Source organism: Anser brachyrhynchus (assembly GCF_964034855.1).
Source record: "Anser brachyrhynchus genome assembly, chromosome: 1".
Taxonomy (NCBI): domain Eukaryota; kingdom Metazoa; phylum Chordata; class Aves; order Anseriformes; family Anatidae; genus Anser; species Anser brachyrhynchus.
The window spans coordinates 71,380,681-71,403,313 of record NC_137694.1 but is presented as its reverse complement, the minus strand read 5'-3'; the positions used below and the strand labels follow the sequence as shown (position 1 = coordinate 71,403,313).

Here is a 22,633-nt window from a genome sequence, read left to right as displayed (position 1 = left end):
AGGTGGATTGCCTCCGACGGGGGTGGCGGGCAGCAACGCAAGGGCCGCGGTCGCCGAGTGCGGCCGCATTGATTTATTTTTTGTTTTTTCCCCCTTATTTTGGTCACAAGGCGTCCTCCCGGCCTCCTCCCAGTCCCCCGGGCGCCGTGGCTCCCTTCCCTCGGAGGGCACAGCCCTTGATGGAGGAGAAGGAGCAGCCAGATAAACCAGTAGCGGACCACTCCTCTTTCCTTCTTTCTCTTCCAGCAGTGGCAACATGTCTTTAGTTACTCATTTTCAACGTACTTGTACGGCAGTAGCATCATCTGGGGGCTGAGTGCCAGGCCCCTGTGCTAGGGGCTGTATAAAGAGAACAAAAAAGTAAGTCCTTGTCCCACAGGAACTTGTTTCTTCTTTTCCAGATGCTACAGACAGATAAATCAGTGCTCTTTGCTGCTGCAGTCATGTTCCTGTTTGTTTACTTGTGAGGCTACACGGTCTTTACCAGTGCTTGCACCCTATTATTGCTGTCATCAATCATTGCCGTCATTATTATATGATTTTGTACTCTGGTACACTGCCACAATCCTACCAGCAAGCAGCTTGCCTTTCTTTTCTGGGCTTGGGGGTCAGGCAGTGACTCCCAGCAAGCCAGGGACCAGAGAGTGGGAACTACTCACCTGAGAAAGTTCCAGGAGGTTACCAGTTGGCACTGCAGCAAGATGGCCCCCGTCAGCACCGTGAGCCCTGGGCATCTTCAGGAGCCCCACGACATATTTTGTAGATTGCCTTCCTAGTATAAACCCCCGCTCCTGTGCTGATCAATACACAAATGAAATGTCCCACACCTGACAGAGAAAGTGGAAGAGAAGTTTGAAATGGCACTTCCTGGGTGGTGCCTATGAAAATCAAAGAGAGGAAAGCCTGGAGAAAGGAAGAAGAAATCCTTCAAATAAAGCAGATGAATAGGCCTCACTTTGCCAGCTCATGCAGCTTTATCATAGAGTTGCAACTTCAAAAAAAAAAAGAAAAAGAAAAAAAAGTCTAAGCTCCTGCAGACATGAGAATGTAAGTTTTAATTTTCTGTAAGTGGATTGCTAGATTTTGTGGTTGCTGAGAGAAGCTGGAAAACAACTTCTGAGTGCTAAAAATCCCGGCAAACAAACAAAAATAACATGGCTAATATTTTATTTCAACCTTGTGGTTTTAAAACCCATCTCATTTTTATTCTTCTTTTTTGGCTGCGCACATCATTGTTGGAACCGGGGACTGGCCGTACTGAGATCGCTTGGGCGAGGGGGCTGAGCAAGGGCCAGGGGCCTCTGCCTCGGGGCTGATGGAGGCAAGCAGAGTGCTGAGGCCTGGTTTTGAGTGTTGTGAGCTGGTTTTGTTCCCTTTACAATATTTGCGGAGTTAGCTCACTGGCTGGCAAAAGCAACTGCATTGTAGGTTTGGGTGGCCCATCGCAACTGCAGACCCCAACCCAGACGGTGTGTGTGTGTGTCTGGTGTGTGTGAGCACAGCACGGGGCAGAAGCTCACTATCTTCAAGGCCACACCAGTTGACTCTTCTTTCAGCCAGTTGAACCTGGTTGTGCTGGCCCTGGCTCGCTGAGGTAGCTTGCTGCTGGTGCAGCCCCCCAGAACCAGTATCCCAAGGTGGTTGTGTCTGATCTTGCCAGATGGCCTGGCGTGAAGGGTCTCCAGTCCTCCTAGCCACCTGGGCCCTGGGAAAAGCCCAAACCTCCAGCACCTGCAAGCAGCCCCAGTGTCCTGCAACGTGCTGAGGGGGCTGCCCTGCCCGCCGAGGGAAGGTGGCAGTGGGAAGGGGCTACAGCCAAGGATGGGATGGAGGAGGATGCTGCGTTGCTCTTATCTCCAGCGTATCTGCTGCAGCTATCCGAGGAAGCAGCTCAGAAAATCCCTGGCTGCGATTCTTGGCTCGCCTAATCTTCAGAGCACACAAACAGGGCTAAAACGAAGGCTTTCATTTCCTTCCCTCTGCTCGCCAAGGTCTGAAATCCCTGAGGAGGCTTTCTAGGGCCATTTCCACACCTTAATGGTCCTTCCTCTGCCAGGCAGACAGCAAGAGGCGATCCCTCCCTCGCTCCTGGTGGCCGGGGTCCGTGATGGGACAGGGGTCCCGGGAGGTCCTGCTGCTGTCTGTGATGGGACGGGGGTCCCGGGGGGTCCCGGGTCCCGCTCCCGTCTGGGGGCTGCCCTGAACTCCTGACGGGGGGGGGGGCGGGGGGGTGGGGTGGGGGGGCCGTGGCAAAGCAAAGCTCCGAGCGCTCTGGAGACCGAGCCAAAACGCAGCTAGCTGCCACCATTACTCCAGGCCCAGCGGCCGAGCAACAGCATTTTTCTTTCTTTTTTTTTTTTGGGTGGGGGGCACAAGTTTCGCCGGGCCTGGGCTTTGCGGGAGGACAGCGGGCGGGCTGGGCTGGGCTGGGCTGGGCTGGGCTGCGGTGCACGGAGCCGTGCCGTGCCGGCGGCCTCCATCGCTCCGGCTTCTCCCCGCCCCGCCGAGGGGAGGCAGCGGAGCCGGGGCCACCTTTAGGGCCGGCGGCGGCGGCGAGGTAGGGCCGCGCCGACGGGGCGGTGCCCGGCGCCCTAACCAATGGCTCGGCTCCACTGTTTAAATAGACTCGTCCTGTCAATCATTTTCTCCTTCGTCAACCTCCCTTCAATCGCCATATTGGGCAACCGAGAAAAGGGCTCGTCTCGCCCGGGGTTTTTTTCCCCCCCTCTCGCCCTTTTTTACTACGCGGCCGCGGGGAGAGCGGCGGGGCCGGCCGGCCGTCGGGGGGACAGCGCGGAGCCAGGGCCGCGGAGGGAGGGAGGGACGGACGGAAGGAGGGAGGGAGGGAGGGAGGGAGGGCAGCGGCACTCCCTGCCCGCCTGCCTGCTGCACGCTCCCTGCGCGCCCCCTGCGCGCTCCCCGCCCGCCTGCGCGCTCCCCCGCGCGGCCCTCGACCCGCCCGGGCTCCTCGACGGCGGCCGTCGGGGCTGCGGCGCCTGGGGCAGAGCCTCTCCGCCGCTCCTGCGAGGGCGAGCGGGGCGGCGCGGAGAGAGGAGGAGAAGCTGCGAGCGCCGAGAGGTGAAAGGCGGAGAGCAGGAGGAGGAGAAGGAGGAGGAGGAAGGGGGTGCAGCGAGAAAAACAAGCGCCGCCAGAAGAAAGAGGCCGGGGGGAGATGTCAAACGTACGCATTTCTAATGGGAGCCCTACCCTGGAGCGCATGGAAGCCCGGCAGTCGGAGTACCCGAAGCCGTCAGCCTGCAGGAACCTCTTCGGGCCGGTGAACCACGAAGAGTTAAACAGGGACTTGAAGAAGCACCGCAAGGAGATGGAGGAGGCATGCCAGAGGAAGTGGAATTTCGATTTCCAGAATCACAAGCCGCTGGAAGGCAGGTACGAGTGGCAAGCCGTGGAGAAGGGGAGCTCGCCCGAATTCTACTTCAGACCCCCGAGGCTACTCAAAGCTGTCTGCAAGTCCGCCGGCCACCAGAGCCTGGATGTAAACGGGAATTGCCAAACCGTGATTTTTGTCGGTTCTCAGGGAATCTCAGAGCACACTCACTGTGTAGATCAAAAGACTGCTCTTTCTGAAAAGCAGACGGACTTTGCAGAGCAGTGCACTGGGCAGAGGAAAAGACCTGCCACCGACGGTAACGTACCCTTTGGGGCGCTTTTCCTTGCGTGCCCTGCCGGTGTCAGCGCCACGCGTGGCCCCACCGCGGGGGGGCTGCGCCCCGCTGGATGCCGGCCCGGGCCCCCCCGCCTCCCGACGCCTCCAAAAGCCCAGGCGCTGTTTGCAGCCCCGGGCTGTGTTTTTTGTTTTGGGGGGGTTGGTGGTGTCCCACGATAGGTGGGAGCCGGCGGCTGGTTTGCGAGCGAAAGCCCCTCCATGGTAATAACGCCCCGTGCCCCCTGGCCGCCCCTCTGTGGGCACGGGGCGAGGAGAGGGGAAGGGGTGGGAGATCGCAGCACCTACGGGAAGCACGGACAGGGATTGGGACAGACCCAGGAAACTCTTGTCCCTTACCTAGAGGAGCACCCCTTCCCCCCCCCCCCCCCCGGCCTCTCCCCCTAACGCAGCCCAATGTTGGCGTCAGGCTGCGGAGATGTGCGGGAGTGACCCCCCTGCCCATCCAGCCCCCCCCCCTCCTTCCCCCCCCGCCCCTGGCTAGCGAGCAAACATCTAGCAGGAAAATATTTTAATATCAGTGTTCCCCCCTTCCCATCATTCCCCCCTCCGTTTTTAATTTTCCCCTCCTAGATTCCTCTCCTCAAAATAAAAGAGCCAACACAACAGAAGAAGAGGTTTCAGAAGACTCCCCTAGTGCCAGTTCAGTGGAGCAAACACCCAAGAAATCGAGCCCGAGAAGACATCAAACGTAAACCATTTAGGTAGGTTCCCTTTATGGTCTCGGTGTTAGGATGAGGCTGAGGAAAGGAAGGGGTGAGCAAGTGGCCCCCCTGCTGGACCTGGGGGTCTGGGGTCCCTCCGGCATGGCCGGGGGGGGGGGGGGGGGGGGGCTACACGGAGCAGGGGCTGGCTGGGGGGGCTGGGAGGCGCAGGGCTCCCAGCAGCCTTTGAAAAGAACAAAACAAGGGCGAAGCGCGGCAGCGCCGGGTCCCCAGCCGTCACCAGGGCAGGGGGCGGTGGTGGGAGCCCACCCCCGGCCCCCGACCTGTGCGCTCCCCCACCCTCCTCGCTGCCCTGCTCGTGCGACCCTCCCTGGCCATCCCCAGACGCGCTCGGGGCCGTGCCGGGGCAGGACTGGGGTCTCCAAGGGGGCTGGTGGGTGGTGGTAGGTGGGGGGGCCCGGGGGCTGCCCCCTCCTGGGGCGTTTTGGCCTCCTTGCCCCGCGCTTGGCAGCCACCTTCCACCCGGGAGAGCCGGGCTTGAGAAAAGCGGGCTTCAGCGGGAGTCTGGGCACTCTGGGGCCGAGTTAAGCAAGCGGCTTGTTTTTTTCTTGTTTTTCTTTTCCTGGTTGTTTTGGTTTGGCTTTAGGCGCTGGCAAAGGGGTGAATTTGCAGGGAAGGGAGCGGGTTAATGGAAGCCGAGCTTTTTTTTTTTTTTTTTTGTGCGTGCGTTGTTGTTGTTTTGTTTTAATGCGAGGGCTTGGGGCGGAAGGACTTGGTAAATTGGCCGGCGGTTGTTTCAGAGTCGAGGTTAGGAGAGAGGTTTACAAACACGGTCTGCGATTGTGCAGAAGAGATTAAGCTGTAAAGCAGAAGTTGCAACAAATTAGTCCTGCTGGGGGGAGCACGGCTGCGTGCGGCCCTATGCAAACACCGCTGCCCCCACCAGCTTGGCCTTTGGGCTTTGGGTTTTTTTCGGGGCGAGGGGACGCTCGGCGGCTCCGGCAGCGGCCCGCAGGACGGCGGCGGCCCCGCAGCATCCCGGCGGCGTGGCCCCGACGGGGCGGCCGGGACCCGCCCGGGCAGCGCCTCCCCGCCCCGGGGGGCCGCGGTGGTTTGAACCGGTTGCACCCCCCCGGCGGCCGCCGAGGGAAAGGATCCCGTTTGTTTGGGCCGTTTCTAAACGTCTTCTCGCCGACTTCTTCCCCTGTGGCAGAGCGGAGAAGGCGCGGTTCCTTGTTCATCGGGTGCCTCGGGAGTCGGTGAAGTGAGGAAGACGTAAAGGCGTAGCAGAGAGGAGGATACATATCGTCGAGCTCCATGGGATGGAGGTCCTGTACAAGCACTGAAAAAACAACAACAGAAAACAAGACAAAAAAAAGGCAAACAATAACACTAAAATTTTAGGCACTCTTAAAAGACCTGCCTCTAAAAGCATTGGATGTAGCATTGTGCAATTAGGTGTTTCCTTATTTGCTTCATTGTACTACCTGTGTATATAGTTTTTACCTTATGTAGCACATAAACGTTATTGGGTGGGGGGAGGGAGTGGAAGAGGGCGACCGATTGGAACTTGCTTTCACAATCTAGCAAGCAAAGAAATGTATGAAGAGGAGCAGTGTAGGCTTTTTATTACTTAAAGATGTATTGTCCCTTTAAGTGGGTCCACCGCCGCTTTTTTTCCTTTTTTTTTTTTTTTTTTTTCCCCTGAATGTACCATCGTGGTAATGCTGTTTACAGCAGATTGTTACAGGCCGCTTGTGAAACTTCTTTCTACGTTAAGCTGAAGAGGTGGGAGCTGCGATGATTCCGTTATGTGGTAGCAAAGGTTTCCCTTCCACCAACCTCAAGTCCCTGAGAGCAAATTTGAATGCCTGTAAAGTCCTCGAAATTCATCCTGTTTGTTACATCGCCTGTTTTTTTTTTTTTTATTATTTTTTTGAAACTAATATGGAGGGCTTTTGCTCTGATTCTAGAATGTTGTTGTTTCCTTATCTGACCCACTTCCCAAAGTGCTTGTGTGTGAGGGAAAGGGATACTACATCTTTAAACAGTATTTCTACATTGCCTGTGTACCTGTATGTAAAAATAAAAGGAAAGTTTGAAGTGTACTTGTGTACATAACTCTGTAAAGACACTGAGAAATTATACTAACTTATTTATGTTAAAAGATTTTTTTTTAATCTAGAAGACAATATTTTTCCCCATAAAGCCAAAGTGGCATGTTTTTGTGCATTTGTAAATGCTCTATTTGGTAGACTTTTTAGTTTTTTTTTTCTCCTTTTTTTCCTGGTAATTAATATGGCTGTGCTTAAAGGATTGCAGACTGAGCCAATTTAATATTTTTTTTTGTAATGTGTGGGAAAAAAAAATCCAGATTGATACTGTTTCACATCGAGCAATCAATAAAGAAAACTGCCATATATAAGAAAAATGTTCTTCATTAGTGTGTGTTTCCACCTCACTCTGCCTGGCACAGGAGGAAATAAGCCTGCTTCAAGAAAGAACAGCGAGGTTCCTTGGGGTATCTTCCTGTGGCTTGAGCGCAGGTGAAAATAAGGGATCCAGCTACAAGCTCCGTGCTATCATTGCTCCCCCGTGAGAGCTGGGAAGGATGTGCCCTCACCATTACAAATAGTGGAATTTCCTCTGCCACTTTTTTTTTTTTTTTGAGGGAAAAAATGATGTCGCTCAAGATACTTATTTTGCCGTTGACTCTGAGAGACCTCAACGGTGAACCCAAACCCGCTCTTCTCCGAGACGGCGGCCCCCAAAGCCGCGGCTTCACCCCGGGGCCGTGCCAGCGGCGTGTCCCCCCCCCCCCCCCCCCAGCCGCTTTCACCCCGAAAATCTGGCGTGGCTGGCTGGTCTCCCCGCAGCTTTCCTGCCTCACTAAGATGGCGCCTCGCACGCCCCTGGCCCAGCAGATGCTGCTGCACACTCCGCAGCCCCCGGCCCCGCCGCCGCTCCCGGGATGCGCGGGGATGCGCCCGGCGTGGGAGCCCCTCGCCACCCCTTATCCTCCCCCATCCCCATCCACGGCCGGTCCCGCCGGTCCCCGTCGCTCCTCCGGCTCCCGCAGAGGGGGTGACGCCGGGTTTTGGGGGCGCGCGGAGGGGCTGTCCCGCTCCATCTCCACGGCCAGCAAGGTGCGGCGTCCCGTGTCCACCCCTCCCCCCGCGGCGTTTTCATCCGGCGAGAAATAAATAATGAGGCGCAAATAAATAAAGAGGGGGCGGGGGGGAGAAGCCCTGAGCGAGTCTCACCCAGCCCTCGCCCGGGTCCTCCCCGCCCCCCGTGCCCCCCCTCCCGGTGCAACGCGATCCTGTTGTTTATCACGGCCGCGCCTGGCTTCGCCCTCCCTCCGAAACCTCCCCGAAAACACTGGGGTGTGCTGGCCCGCGGTTGGGGAGGGATGGGGAGAGGGGCCCGCGTCTCCGCACCCCCACCCCCCCGCCTCAATCTCAGCCCCCCGACTCGGGCAGATGACCAGGACGAGAGGGGACGGGCAGGGCCATGTTCCATTGGCCTTTTCCTCCTCCGGCTGCAAAGGATCGCTGAACACCCTGCCCTCCGCCCTCCCCCCGCATCCCGTCTCCCTCCCCCAGTTTGCCTCCAGGTTGCCCCAAAAGAAGGGGGGGCGGAGGGGAGGGCGAGGGGTGCGTGCTGGATTCTCGGCCGGTAAACTGAAAAAAATCCTCGCGAAATTAAAAAAAAAAAAAGATTCCCCCCCAACACGAACAAAGTGCTCATGATGGAAAACAAACAGCGGCGCCTTCCCGAGCCAGCCTATCCCAGCCACCAGCGCAAGCGAAACCTCCCCTCGCAGCCACCGCCGGCCGGGGGGACGTGGGGAGGCGGCGGGGGGCCGGGGGAAGCCCCCCGGGAAGGTGGGGGTGAGGGTGGTGTTGAGGTGCAAGGGCAGCGCTGCGAGCCCCCGGGCTGAGGCACGGTGCCCTGCGAGCAGCCCCTGCAACCAAATACGTCACCTTAGTATTTATTTTTTTTCTATTTTTTTCATTTTCTTTTTTATGTTCTTTTTCTTAGTTTTCAAATTTTATTTCTTTATTTTTTTTTAATTATTATTATTATTTTTTTTTTTTCTGGTGGCTGCTGGGGCTTTTCTCCTCGCCCTCCCGCTTTCACCTGGGGCCGCGCCCGCCCCGCTCGCACCACCCCGGGGGAGCGGCGCCGGCCGCCCGCCCCCGCCCGCCCCGGCCCCTCGCCCTCCCCCCCCTCGCGACGGCTCCGCCTCCTCCCCCGAAGTGAGCCCCGAGGGGCCGAAAAAAAAATATTAAAAAAAATAATTAAAAAAAATCCCCACCGGGGAATGGGGGGCGGGGGGGGTCCCTCCCCCCCCGGTTGTTGTTGCAGAGGGGCCGGGCGGCGGCGGAGCCTCCGCGGGAGGAAGCGGGGGGGGGAGGGGGGGGAAGGTTTAAGGTGGCGCTGGGCTTGCTGCTGCGCCGTCCCCAGTCGCGCCGAGCCGGGCCAGGCCAGTGCAGGGCGGGATTTTTTTTTTTTTTTAATTATACTTTTTGTAATTTTATCCCCTCCCCCCCCATCATCTTCCCTATCTTCGCGTTTACCCCCTCGAGCGGCTGGAGGCAACCTTGCCCCACCGCTCCCGGGCCCGCCGAGTTTGGGGAGTTGGTGCTGGGGATCTGGGGGTGGGGGGGGTGGGGGCGGGGCGGGGCTGCCGCACTTTGTGCGAGCCGGGCGCCCTCCCCGGGTCCCGCCCCGACTGATGCAATAGGCGCGGCCGCCCCGTCTGCCCCGCGGGGGCGCGCGCGCACGCAACGCACGCACCCGCCTGCCCCCTCCCCCTTCCTCCCCCCCCCGCGCCGCACGTACTTGCACTCGTGCGCGCTCCCGAGTGGACGCGCGTGCACTGCGCCCAATCACCCCCCCCCGCGACCCCCAATACCGCCCGAGGGGGCTCGGAGCTGGGAGGGGGTGTGTGTCTGTGGAGCGCTCTGCGCCACTCCCGGGCGACCACAGCGGCAAAAAGGGGGCCTGAGACCCCCCCTTGGGACAGGGGGGTGGTGGCCTGGCGTTCATCCCTGCCTGGCGTGCTGGAGGTAACCCCAAAAGCACCCACAGCCCCCAAAGCACCCACAATTGGGTGCCGAGGGCTCAGTTTCCCTTTCTGGGGTGTGCCAGGTGGGGAGCGGGTTTGGCCACTGCAGCCCCATGGGGTGTGGGTTTTAGGATTCATTTTGGGGAGATTGTTTGTGTGGGGCTGGCTGGGCTATACGCACCACAGAAGGGGTTTGTTCTCCTTTCCCTAAACCTGTGTATCCCCTCTGCCAGGGGAGAAGGAGGTGACTGGATCCTCAGCAGGAGTATTTGAGTCATGGACCTGAGCAGGGCTCATGGGAGACTTTGGGCTGGAAGAGCCACTATCAGTGCATCCTCAACACCAGGGTTAACACCCACCAATTTTCGAATGATATTTTCATCAAATAGTGAAAGCACTGAAAAATGAAGCTTTCGGCTGTCTGTACCAACTGTGAAGCTTCAGCTGACCAAACCTGAAGAAACACTGAACGTCATTGTTTTCAAAAGAAAATATCCTGCTTCAGGAATATCAGCATGTTTTCTTTCAGCATCTTTTGATATTTTGACATTTTCATCTTTCCATTTTAAAATATATATATTTTTTTTAAATTTAAAAAGCACTCTACTATTTTAATTTGTTCCTTTTTTTTTTTTTTTTTTTAGTACCACCAAAAGAAAATTTTCACAGTAGAACAGCACGAACAAAATGTCTAGTCTGGTCTGCAATAAAATAACTCGATTATATTGTATGAATTGTTTTGCTCTGTCTCCAGATCTGTCGATTTTAAAGGAAAAACATTGAAGACTCTCTCTCTCTCTCTTTTTTTTTTTTTAATATTGATTTTTTTCCCCGTTGCTTATGTTTGGTTTACTTGCTGAGCCAAAGACAGGCATTTTTCACACTGGTCAGGTAGTATCTGCAGTCGTGGTTTGCCATGTTTCACTCAGGCTAGGCCATCTCCTTGATCCAGGGAGCTTGCATGTTTCCTCTCCCTGCCTGATTGCTGCCTTGCCCACATCAATCATTGCAAGTCTCAAAATTATGCAAAAAATTCAAAGTAAAACAGGGAAACTTTTTTTTAATTAAAAGAAAAATCATGACTAATTTACTTTACTTAAAAGGAAGGCAAATTTATCTTTTCCTATATTGATTTTGCTGCTGATACAAAAAGCACAGCTGCCTAAATATAAATCAGCATCCAACCATCCGCTCTTCCCCTGTGCCTGCCTGAAGAAAACAAAACACAGCCGAGGGCAGTTAAAAAAATGCCCTGAAAGGAGGTTACTGGTGATGTAGAAGCACTAATCATTCCAGATGACAGGTATCTGTCCGCCACAGAGCTTTGTCCCCTGTTGTCTTCTGTCATCCTCTGGCTCTGCCCCGATGTGGCGGGGTGCCTGGCTGGCCTCACCAGCCTCCTGGAGGAATGAGAGCAAGAGGGAACGGCCTCTGCCTAGCAGCACAGGCAAAAAATATTTTTGACAGGCAGCAGGTAGAAACAAAGTCGAGAGCTGCCCTGTTCCTGGTTCTTCTGTGGCAGGGTGCTCTGATAGATGGGAACCTTTGCTTCTTGTTACAGGGTCAACTTCCAGCCCTACAAGGCCACTGCAGCACAGGAACGGTCCTTGCCTCAAGGTTTATAGCCTGGAGGCTGTGTGGGATAAGCAGTAGGTAAATGTGACAGATGCAAGTCATGGATGGAGCATTTGCTCTGGGTGTAGAGGAGCAGGACAGACGTGGCTGTTTTCCCTGCCATCCCGTAGAAAGCAGTAGGCGTGCTGCCCAGAGCCAGGGCAGCCACCCTTTCAGGGCACCTCCAACTCCCCAGGCCTAAGCCATACTCCAGGTCTGAGCTAACGTAACATGCCTCCTTTTGGAGGGAGCAGAGCTGAGCTGCACTCCTCCTATTACACAGATACAGAACAGATACATCTGTTTTGCTTCTTTTATTTATTTAGTTAGTTATTTGCCACTCGGAGGGGGCAGCCTTGGGTTTTGGAGAAGGGCTGGGCTAAGGCTGTCAGTCACACTGCCTCTGCAGAAGAGGACACCAGTTTCTCCAAACAGCCCAGCCAAGTCAAGGAGACAACAGCAGGGTGCCCGGCATGCCTCGGCAGCTTGGCACCTGCTAGCCATCTCTGGGTGGAAGCATGGAGCTACACACCCTGTGGGTGAGCCTTCCCCATCCACAAGACGGGCTGTGCCAGTTCAGGCTTTTATACCTGGCCGTCCCAGCTTGCCTGCGGCTATTTGGAGGAGCCAGCAGGCAGGAACATTAGTTTCATTCCAATTTTATCCTTGGCCTCACATCTGAGACTTCAAGCAAGGATTCCAGTCGCGGGCAGGCTCCCCATTATGTGTGCTCCAGACACAGTTCCCACAAAGACCAAGCGGCTCCTTACGTGGAAGGCCAAACACACAACTGTTGCCTGATAAAGGTTTTCTGCCATGACTGACTCCACACAGATTGACAGTGGGGACTCAATGTGCGAAACGGGCTCCCTCCTGCTCCCTCGCTGCTGGGACAGGGTGGAAGAGCTCTGCACAAGGCGGCTGTGCCCCGGTGAGCAGTCGCAGCAGTAGACCTCGCTTTCTGCTTTCCCTGGGGAGAGAAGCTGGAGGTTGGGGACTGACCACACTGTGCATTTTTTTCCTGCCATATGGGAAGCCTGAAGTCAATGCTGTAAGCTTTGCAACCTGGTAGACCCCAACCTTTCTTTTTTTTTTTTTTTTCTTCCCCCCCTTGGAGTTGAAGTGATAAATTATTCTCATCCCAGCTGCCACCTTCCTGCCTTATTTATTTCATTCTGTTTGGGGACCAGGGTTCAGAAGGGAAGGGACATGCGCAGGCATACAAACATGGGTAGATAATTATTTATTTTTATTAGTGGATCAGTGGAGGAGAGACCTCTACTGGCTGCACTCGAAGAGCTGCTGCCGTACGTTGTCCGTTTGGCCACAGCCAGGATGTGCTGCTGGCGGGACTTTACGCTTGCCCTCACTCCTGCTGCTTTGACAGTTTCCTCCTGGGTCTCAGACATTTCCCAAGGAAAGCTAAAACATAGCCTTTCATGTTCTCCCATCTTTTTAAAAAAATCAGCATATTAGGGAGTCCCTTAGAACTCTAGCAACTGCTAGCAGCTCAGTTTGTGACAGTGCTCAGTGCAGTAAGCAAAGTGTCTTCTTCCTTTGGGAGGAGCTGAGCCTTGGGCACTGACACATGGGAGAGAATTATAGGCTTACTGGTACTGCGGGACAAGGCAACAGGGTGTTTTCGTTCACTCTATTGAGTTCAGTTGCTCTTTATCCCCTTTCTGCTCTTCCTCCCAACAGGCTGTGTCCTGCAGCGCTGAGGATGGCGTTGCCAACTGCCTCTCCTGGGTTAGTGGTTGGCCTCTGCTGCCAGGCAGTCAGACAGATGTTAGCTCCTACCTGGGCCATACCCGGGGTCGACAGTGAATGCTTTTCTTGTTGGTCTGAGGAAAAGTTAATACATAGATATTATTTATTTATTTATTTATTTATTTTTTCCTAGCCCAGTCATCTTTATCTGAGCATCATCAATGCAAAAGAGGGCTTGGTGTCTGCAAACAGGTGGAGTTGGGTGAGCTCCACGTTATTCACAGAGTGGAAGGCCTTGAAGTCCCAACCTTCCAGTTTCACTGAAAGCAAGGGAGGCAGTAGTTTAACAGCCTGTACTGCCTACACGCTGACTTAGGCATCCCCTTCCTTCCTCATCCAGCCCACTTATTCCTGCCCCTGGCACTGCTGATGAAATTACATGAGGAACTGGATTAGGGAATGGGCCTGGCAGAGATTTCCTACCTACCTTTCTTTGTTGTTGTTTTTTTCTGCTTTCCAGCTGGATCCACTTCTGGTCTACTTCATCACACAACTGCACTAACAACTCTATCAGCACAGTGGGTGGCAATGGCTGGCAGTGCTGCCATGAGATTGCAGCCTGTGAGCTGACGGTGTCTTCCCTGGGCTTTGCAGTAAAGCAAAAACTCGTGTGGTAAAACTGCCCTCTATCCTACGTTGATTAGTCTTGCTAGACGGTGCTGTGCAACCTCTGGCACTGCAGCCCAAGCCTCTGCCTTCCAGTTTTCATCTCATATCTCTGGCCAGCTAAATCTGTTCCACAAATGACTGAGAGCTGCTTAGTTGGGGAAACAGAGGTTAGCGCTGGTGGCCTGAAGTTTCAGGATTGTCTGTCATATCTCCATCATGGAGGTATTACAGAGATGTTTACTGTGTCAAATTTATTCATTATTTTGTAGGAAAGTAACCTGGTGTGTAGGATGCAAAGACAGAGAAAGGTTCAACAGTGGCTTTTGGAGCTGCAGGCCCTGCATTCTTCATTGCCACCCTTATGAAATCCTAGCCTGGAGCCAGGAGCTGCTGTGATCACTCCTGTCCCATGGCCAGGGCCATGCGTTACCTGTGTACCCCACAGATGGCTATCTGCCTGTCTCCTGCTACTGCCCTGGTCTGTGGTCTGTGTGTGGTGCAGGATCACAGTATCGGGGCAAGGCACTGCAGCCAGGCAGCCTTCCAGTGGCGCCGAGCTGACAGACCTATGGGAAGGTATGGGATGTGGCTGTCTCCTGGTATGGCACCTTCAGCTTGCATGTCTTCTTTGGACAGCTTGGAGTTGTAGGTATTCTCAGCATACCAACAGACCTCAATACCAGAAGCACTTGCTTTCTTTCAAAACACACTGGAAGCTTCATCACCAACTTTTATGCCCTTTCCTCTGTTCCCCCTTTACTGGTCACTACATGGTTAGGGCACCCAAAGTTTCATTTACCTCTTCTGTATGGGGGGACCAAAGTTTCTTTTCTCTCTGGAGTGTCCTAGATACTGGACTCTTGGCTTTTCTGGGTCCTTCTGTCCTTGTGAGCTGCTTCATCACCTGAAACAGAGTGAAAGATTCACTGTTTATTCTCCAGAAATCTTTCAGGCAGGAACTTGAGCATGGGGCTCCTTCTTCTGAGCTGAGTGTCCCAGATGCTAAGTATAAAAGTCTGTGGCAGACTTTTTAGTCTAGTTTAGTGCCTTCCTCCCTCCCTCCCCCCCTCCCTCCCCCCCTCCGTTCCTTCCTTCCTTCCTCCCTTCCTTCCTTCCTCCCTCCCTCCCTCCCTCCCTCCCTCCCTCCCTCCCTCCCTCCCTCCCTTCCTTCCTTCCTTCCTTCCTTCCTTCCTTCCTTCCTTCCTTCCTTCCTTCCTTCCTTCCTTCCTTCCTTCCTTCCTTCCTTCCTTCCTTCCTTCCTTCCTTCCTTCCTTCCTTCCTTCCTTCCTTCCCTCCTTCCTCCCTCCCTCCCTCCCTCCCTCCCTCCCTCCCTCCCTCCCTCCCTCCCTCCCTCCCTTCCTCCCTTCCATCCGTCCTTCTGTCTATCCTTCCTTCTGTCCTTCCTTCCATCCTTCCATCCTTCTGTCCTTCCTTCCGTCCTTCTGTCCCTCTGTCCTTCCATCCCTCCGTCCTTCCCTCCGTCCTTCCCTCCGTCTTTCCCTCTGTCCCTTCCCTCCATGCTTCCTTTCCTCTGTCCTTCTGTCCTTCTGTCCTCTGTCTGTCCAGATCTTTGGAGGAAGAAAAGCTTGAAAATCAGTTCAGATCCTAGGAAGTGGAAGGCTACAAGCCCAGCTAACCTCAAAGTAGCAAGATAAGCCCTCTACTGTACTCATTTCCAATCTAACTTAAAAGCATGCCCCTACTCTCTAGAGCTTCCTGCACATCACTCCCTCCTCATGCTACTTAGTGCCTCTTCTGAGTGCCTTTTCTCATCTGTATTTGTACTGCCCCATTTATTAAGAAATTACTCTCAGTGCCACCACATCATGTCTTACCTCTTACATTCACCTTGAAGTGTAACTCTGATTGAAAACCACTGTACTGATGGCATTTTGCTTAGCTAATCTGATCTGCATGAGTAAGAAAGAACATCTTTGGGTCCCTTTCTTGAGCAGCAGTGGAGCAGATACCATATCGCTTATTCATGCCCAGCTGTTACCAAGGGTGTCCCAGAGGGCTTTGCTGGTTGTCCAGGTTGTACAGGTGGATTTAAAGAATCTCTGCTACTTCTGATGGAAACCTGTCCTGTTTTTCTGCTCTCAGTGGCTCAGAATAGGAGAGCTGCATTGAGCTCATGGCATGTGTCTTTATGCTCTGGGTGTTCAATGGCTTAAGCACCTCCTATCTACAAAAAAATCTGAATTCCAGTCTGAGGATTATATTCAAAACCCCTGCTCTACAGATCCAGGTGAATTTCTAGGCTTGTCTGTCCAGGAGACAGAGGGCTTCTCAAGGGTTTGTGCAAGACCACACAGCAAAAATTCCCCCAAGGAGAATCACAGACACATTTCCTTCTGCTCTTAGTTTAAGGTATGCTTCCTGGTACTGACTTCTCTAACAAACATCCAGAAGCACCTTAAAAATAAAATGTCCCCTTGCCAAGTGAAACAAGCTACTGAACTCATAGACCTTCTCTGGGCAGGAGGATGAGAGAGAGAACAAACCACATGTGACAGATGTTAGGCGTGTTGCTTGATGCAATTCTGGAACCTGCTCAGATGCTGTGGTGAGGTGGGTGGTATTACAAACCCATCTGGACTAGAAAAGAGAAACATTTTTCTAGTAAATGGAACATATCTGGTAGAGAAAGCACTGAGGGGTAATAAACATGTAGCAGAGAACTGCCATCTAGGGAAACAGTCTTTGAGGTGAAGTTGCGGTGTCATGGTGCTTTCTTATAAATAAGTTCCAAGTCACTTTGGAGTAACGAAGGACAAGATACACTCGAAGCAGCTTTACTGAGTGGCAAACCAGACATGTAAAACAGAGAACTGCTGAACTGCTCTATTTCAGAGTACAGACCAGGGACTGCTGTCTGAACAGCCTGCTTATAACTAGCAGCCAGATTCTTCTGAGCACTTTTTTTTTTTTTTTTTTTTTCCAGTTCCTGAATGTCCTGCATAGGTTTGCATGAAGCCATGAACAAGTGTTGTGAATACTTACCTTGAGTAAGAGTGCTTTATGCTTTCTCTTCATCTGCTAAACAGTTCAGTGCACTGAATTTCTACTTCCGTAGACTGTATGTATCCTTAAAAAAATAAAAATGTGTTTGGTGAGACAGCATTTTGTAATTGTGGAGAAAGTACGGAGGATAAAACTAATACACAAATCAGCATTTTGTATGGGGAGATGACAAACTCTCATGTTCCAGAAATTCCTTGTCTGTTAGGCCTTTCCTGGTGCAACCTCAGTGCTGAGGGTGCTGTGGCGTTCTCTGGAAAAGCACTGAGTGACAAAATGGTCTCTTTTCCCCACTGAGAGACTGATTAAGTTACTCTGGACCAAGTCTGTGAATATCTGGTGAAAAGGCTCTTTAGCACATTACATTAGTTGCAGAGCTTGGTCCCTAAGTAACCATACAGGAACACAGTCACTCTTTTAGGTACACCATAAGAAAGGGCAGGAGAGTACAGGGAGAGAGATGCTGGGACTGTATGAACTTGAAGTCTTCGATTAAATGCAAATATATATATATCTATATACACATATATAGATATATATATATAGACATATATATATATATAGAGAGAGAGACAGTGAATAAAAGCAGGCCAGGGAAGTTATAAAAAACATGTGAAACATAAATAGATTTTTGTTTTGTTTTGCTTTGTTTTTGAAGCCCGATAAATATAAAGATTTCTTTTTCAGTCATGTAAAGTAGCATACAGGATGGTGGAGTTTTTCCAGGCTGCCTTAGTGTCTCTCTGTCTGGAGATAGCTAATTCCTTTTATTGCCACTTACGACCTTTCAGTAATACATGATATGTATTTTGCCAGGGTTGCAATCTCAAAGGACTGAAAGAAATTGAGGACACCTAGGCTATACTGAAGAGTCTGAACATAGTTTTCTGCTTTTTTTTTACACCAGCCACAAAGAATTGCATCATTTCTTGGCTCAGATGATGGGCAAAAAACAGTTTTCACTTTTTCAATATTACCCCCCTGGATGCTGGGTGCCTGTAATTTTGCAGGGATGCTCAAGACTGAAAGATGGTCTTTGGTATTTTCTGGGGAATCTCAGTAGAAGTAGATAACACCCTATCTTTAATCTACTCTGAAATGGATTAGAAAAGACAAATGGACCTTTCCAAAGACAGTGGAAAGTTTTTCTTTCTTTTCTTCCTTCCTTCCTTCCTTCCTTCCTTCCTTCCTTCCTTCCTTCCTTCCTTCCTTCCTTCCTTCCTTCCTTCCTTCCTTCCTTCCTTCCTTCCTTCCTTCCTTCCTTCCTTCCTTCCTTCCTTCCTTCCTTCTTTTTTTCTTTCGTTCGTTTTCTTTTTCTTTCTTTCTTTCTTTCTTTCTCTTCTTTCTTTCTTTCTTTCTTTCTTTCTTTCTTTCTTTCTTTCTTTCTTTCTTTCTTTCTTTCTTTCTTTCTCTTCCTTCCTTCCTTCTTTCCTTCCTTCCTTCCTTCCTTCCTTCCTTCCTTCCTTCCTTCCTTCCTTCCTTCCTTCCTTCCTTCCTTCCTTCCTTCCTTCCTTCCTTCCTTCCTTCCTTCCTTCCTTCCTTCCTTCCTTCCTTCCTTCCTTCTTCCTTCCTTCCTTCCTTCCTTCCTTCCTTCCTTCCTTCCTTCCTTCCTTCCTTCCTTCCTTCCTTCCTTCCTTCCTTCCTTCCTTCCTTCCTTCCTTCCCTTCTCTCTCTCTCTCTCCTTCTCTCTTTCTCATTCTCTCTCTCTCTTCCTTCCTTCCTTCCTTCCTTCCTTCCTTCCTTCCTTCCTGTCTTTCTGTCTGTCTTCATCTTTCTGTCTTTCTGTCTTTCTGTCTTTCTTTCTGTCTCTGTCTCCGTCTCCGTCTCTGTCTCCGTCTCCGTCTCTCTCTCTCTCTCTTTCTCTTTCAATAAAACATGCAGAAAAACTGCCTCTCCACCTTTCCTCAAATTTGAGTTGTTTGTCTCTGCAGTCTGGGCCAGGGCTCCTCTGATGTCTTGCAGAAGCTCTGGCAAAGGCTGGAGAAGCCACTGATTCTCCACTTCGCTGCAATTTGTTGCCTCTTTGAAGAGCAGCTGTTGCCTTTGAAGTGAACTTTTCTGGGCAAATGAGTATCAATGGATAGGGTGAGATTTTGGCTGCAGATGGGCAGCAGCCAATTCCCTTCACAGAGGGGACTCTGCTGGCAGAAAGCATGCAAGATGGAGATTCAGCTGCTCCACCAGCCACTTTGCACTGGAAATACGCAACAAGTGGGGATAAAGCGGAGGGTGAAACAGAGCTGCTCTGTGTTAATCTCCTCCTGGCCTAAGGTCCTTGGGAAGGGTCAGCTTTGCTGCCCTGCCTGGCACCAACCCCTCAATGTTTTTGCTTCTCCTCTGAGTTGATGTGGAGCTCAGGTGAAGGAAAAGTTTTTAAGTGCAGGGTGATCTGCCTCCAGCATGGGATGGGGTGGTATTGCGTGGGTTCTGTCTGTGTTAGGGTGAGCTTATTGGGCAGGGCTGAGTCATTCCAGAGAAACACTAAGTCCTGAAAATGCTCAGGTGTCTTTGTATTACCCTTTGTTCACCTGCACTTCCTAGCTATCCAGTAGGCCTTTCTATTCTCTGCAAGTATATGTCTTAAATTATTTTCTCTACACTTTTCATTCAACCTTCCATCAGTACCTACTTTACAGTGTGATGGTGCTGAGGTGTCAAAGTCTGCTTAGACATGCTGAGCTTGGCTGACTCACTCCCTTGAGATTCTCCTGTAGGTGTCCCTTTGTGTCACTGCCAGGAGGTGCCCAACCAGGTAGGCACACAAAACGCAACGTGCTGTGTGCTGCAGCCTTTTGGGAACTGAAACCTGGAACCTGTCTGGTGGTTCTGCTGATCTGGGGGTTTGCTTTGGATAGGGCGATTGCTGTAACGGGCTTGTTCATGGCAGTTCACACAGCTTTGTTTTTATGCAGCGTTTCACAAGCTGTGGACTAAAAGCAGTCTTCATGATTACTCAGATTTGTCTTGACTAAGCACACCATTACTGAATATAGTACATAAGTATTGTTTTCAGGCAGCAGTAATCTCTCTGCAGATTTAGGGTAGTTTAATCTCTTGACATTGTGCAACTCCTGTTATTTTTAGGCACGTACATTAAGAGGAGAAAAGGTCCATTTAATCTGAAAATATATTAGCAAGTTTCTTGCTTTCACAAATCTGAAGCAGGTACCACAGGGAATAAGCCAAAAGTCTTTAACATATGATTGCTTTTTGATGGCCAGAATGAGGCAGTTTTCATGATCACTCCTTGTTGGCTGATATTGGAAAGTCAGTTGCTGTTCTTGAAGATTGTTCCAGTGAGAATTAAAAAGAAGAGGACAAATGACAATGGAGCCTGTCAAGCTACATGGTGAAACAGGGTGGCTGTGAAAGTGGGTATGGCCAAGGTGCTGGAGCTCAGGCTCTAAGTCTCCTCTTTGGCAGAGCATGGAGCTCCTGTATGACTTATCATTGGCCCTGTGCAAAGCTGCTTCCCTCCCCATCTCTAAATGGGGGTGGTGTTGACTCTCACTGAATGGATAACTAAAATCAAAGCAGTTTTCTAAAGGTGAGGTGAAGATTCAGTTCCCTTCTGAATATTCCTAGCACCATTTATCCAACAGGCTTTGGCACATGTGATGAAAACCAAGAAAGATGTTGTTCAGGCCTCCACAGACTTTTTCAGGCTTAGCTTGGGTGGGAACATGAGGTTAGGCATGGCAGACTTTGCTCATGACTGTGCTCTTTGAGTATGAAAAAGGGAAGGCAAAGGCGACGGACAAAGCAAGAAAAAAATCTTAAACTGTTGCACTTTCGGCGGGGGGGGGGGGGGGAGATGACGACGACTGTTGCAGCTAGCAGGAAATTGTTGATTGTTTGTTGAAAAGCCTTGCTAACTGTGTTTGCTTTGGATACCACAAGTCACTGGGTCACCCTGGGGACTGTGAGTCATGCTCCTCCTCAAAATGGAAAACATGGATTCGCAACCGTGGTGCCGTGCTCCTTGCTCAGCCGTGCCACAGGGCAGGCCCCCTCTATTGGAAAACGGGGAGGAGGCACGAGGCTGGAAGTGTCTTCCTGTCAGTGGAAGCTTTCCCCTCCAAAGAATTTAGGAAACTATTTCTGAAGCGCACATTGCTCTTCAAGCATCCTTCCTTGGTTTTGGGGAGGTCCTCAAGGAAGCAGCACAGCAGAGTTCTCTGGTTCTTGTATGCTTGTGTTGCTATGGACACAGAAATCTATTTCTGTGTCTTCTGCTTACATTTTGCCTATGTTTTACAGTGCCTTGAGTGTATTTTTAGGATCTGGGGTCCTGGATAGCTCAAAGCATTAAAGTCTCATCTTCTGCTCTCCCACTGGGGGCTAGAGCTGGCTAGTGGTGATGATGTTACCCTTTTCTGCCTCTTCCTATAGGTGGAATGAAACTGGGCGGTGGTTACATTCAGTCTATAAAGGAGCCATGGCTTTGGCAGCAAGAAGTGTTCCAGTTCCTTTCTTTGGCTCACACAGGGAAGCCTTCATTAAGAAAGAATAACAATGCTAACGGCTATTGGAGACACTGGAGGGCTAACACACAGGTTGGCATGGAAGTACACTGCCAGGATGTCAGTACCGACTTTGGCCCTGTCTGCACTGGGCACACAAGTCACCTTTATTTGTTTTCCTCACAACACTGCAGATTTAACACCTCACTTTCTTTCTGCTGGAAGCATAGGCCTGTGGGGGCTCCCAACACATAGAGACTGTCGCTGGGCATGTCTGGCAGGAAAGGAAGACCTTATGTGGAAGGAAGGAAGACCTTATTCTGCCTTATGTGGCAGTAAATCCTTAACTCCATCCTTTGCTTCAGCGACAAGAAATTCCGTCCTTGCTGAGGAATAAGTAAGGTCTTCTGAGCACCTTTGGTCTGCCACATATTAACACATGCCTTAGTGTTCCCTGGTAAAATGTGGAATAATAATAATGTGGTTACAGGCCATCTGCAATGAAGTGGGCTGTACCTGTCCCCATGGGTGACAGGCTTCTGCCTTCTGTTAGAGAATGTGGGGCTAGCAAAGAGGCTGTGTGTGGTAAGAGAATGAGTGTATTTAAGGAAATGGGGTTTAAATGAGAATTTAATTACTTGTTTTTGGCCTCATATCTGAGCAAGAATAACATGAAAACCTGAAATTAAGCACTTGTTGCATTCCAATACAGAGAAGAATGCCTCCAGTATTTGAAAATAATTTGAAGATAAATAGAATTAATACTTAACATATAAAAGAGGCAGTTAATGTTTGACAGAGAAGCTTCCTCCTCAGAGCCAAGAACATGCATTACCTAAAGGAGAAAAATCCTCATTTGTACTGAAGGTTGCAGGAGTCATAATTAAAGAAAAAAATTAGTCAAGGTGAGGATGGAATGAAGAACAGAATGATTGTTGCTTCTTAGATAACTGTGCAGGCATGGCAGAAAGAGCATGCACTCTTTCCATGATTTCTCTTTTCTTGATCCGTCCCTATGTCCATTAAAACATTCACTGCAGGTTCCTTTGGAATTTAAAACAAAAATGAAAATAGAAATGCCTCATTGAACAAATTGTTCCACCATTGCTGGAAATCAGATTGCTTACCCTCAGTCTTGTGGAGTCTTTGATGTCTAATCAGGGGCAAGTTAGTCTCTCGCTGTTCTAGTTTGTCCATCTCTGAGAGCATCACAGCATTTTCTTTCCTCTATTTGACCACATGCTTGCACAAAGTGGGAGGTTTCATACCAACTTTGAGACAACCACTCCTCTGTCACATTTGATGGAAATTTCCTAGGCAGCTTAAAAACTCCCGGGAGAGCAAAGGGGAAGGGCAGATAACCAGAGACATACAGACCCACCCACACGCTGCGTGGTTGCACAAGGTTCATGTCTTCAGGAAACCAGACAGAGGTTTTGCAGAGCAACGGACTCATTTGTAGGGGATTTGTTGTTCTAATATTATTAGTGCAGCACCCTGGCAATGGCTACCCAGCTGTTCCCAAAAGGTGGGGAAGAGCAGTGCCATGACCAGAGAAAGGGTTAACTTGAAAGGAAAATCAGGTATTTTTCTGTCATAGCAAAACAGCGTCTCACTGGGATATATAAAATACAAAGCCCTCTCCATTTTATGAGCCTTTCATAGCGGCAAATGTGTAATTTTTTTTTTTTTCCCCCCAGAAAGAAATCCACATGTCCACTTACTTTAATTC

The 22,633-nt window shown here is 51.1% G+C and overlaps 2 protein-coding genes across 4 annotated transcripts; one reads left to right on the top strand and one right to left on the bottom strand.

The window, feature by feature from the left end:
- Positions 1-2,770: 2,770 nt before the first annotated feature.
- Positions 2,771-6,781, top strand: CDKN1B (cyclin dependent kinase inhibitor 1B). The gene is made up of 3 exons (XM_080577720.1): positions 2,771-3,647; positions 4,259-4,389; positions 5,564-6,781. Exons 1-2 carry the CDS (start codon positions 3,173-3,175, stop codon positions 4,378-4,380), a joined length of 597 nt encoding a protein of 198 aa, XP_080433846.1. The 5' UTR covers positions 2,771-3,172; the 3' UTR covers positions 4,381-4,389; positions 5,564-6,781.
- On the bottom strand, positions 6,570-22,298 carry LOC308188533 (uncharacterized protein). 3 transcript variants are annotated; one of them, XM_080577718.1, is made up of 4 exons: positions 22,029-22,298; positions 16,421-16,505; positions 14,217-14,321; positions 6,570-12,882 (listed from the first exon to the last, which is right to left on the bottom strand). In XM_080577718.1, the coding sequence occupies exon 4, from the start codon at positions 9,403-9,405 to the stop codon at positions 8,413-8,415; it is 993 nt and encodes a 330-aa protein (XP_080433844.1). In that variant the 5' UTR covers positions 9,406-12,882; positions 14,217-14,321; positions 16,421-16,505; positions 22,029-22,298; the 3' UTR covers positions 6,570-8,412. The 3 variants fall into 3 exon arrangements, with proteins under 3 accessions (XP_080433844.1, XP_080433843.1, XP_080433845.1); XM_080577717.1 differs by lacking the exons at positions 16,421-16,505; positions 22,029-22,298 and having other exon boundaries at positions 14,217-14,510; XM_080577719.1 differs by lacking the exons at positions 14,217-14,321; positions 16,421-16,505; positions 22,029-22,298 and having other exon boundaries at positions 6,570-12,008; positions 12,650-12,668.
- Positions 22,299-22,633: the final 335 nt, after the last annotated feature.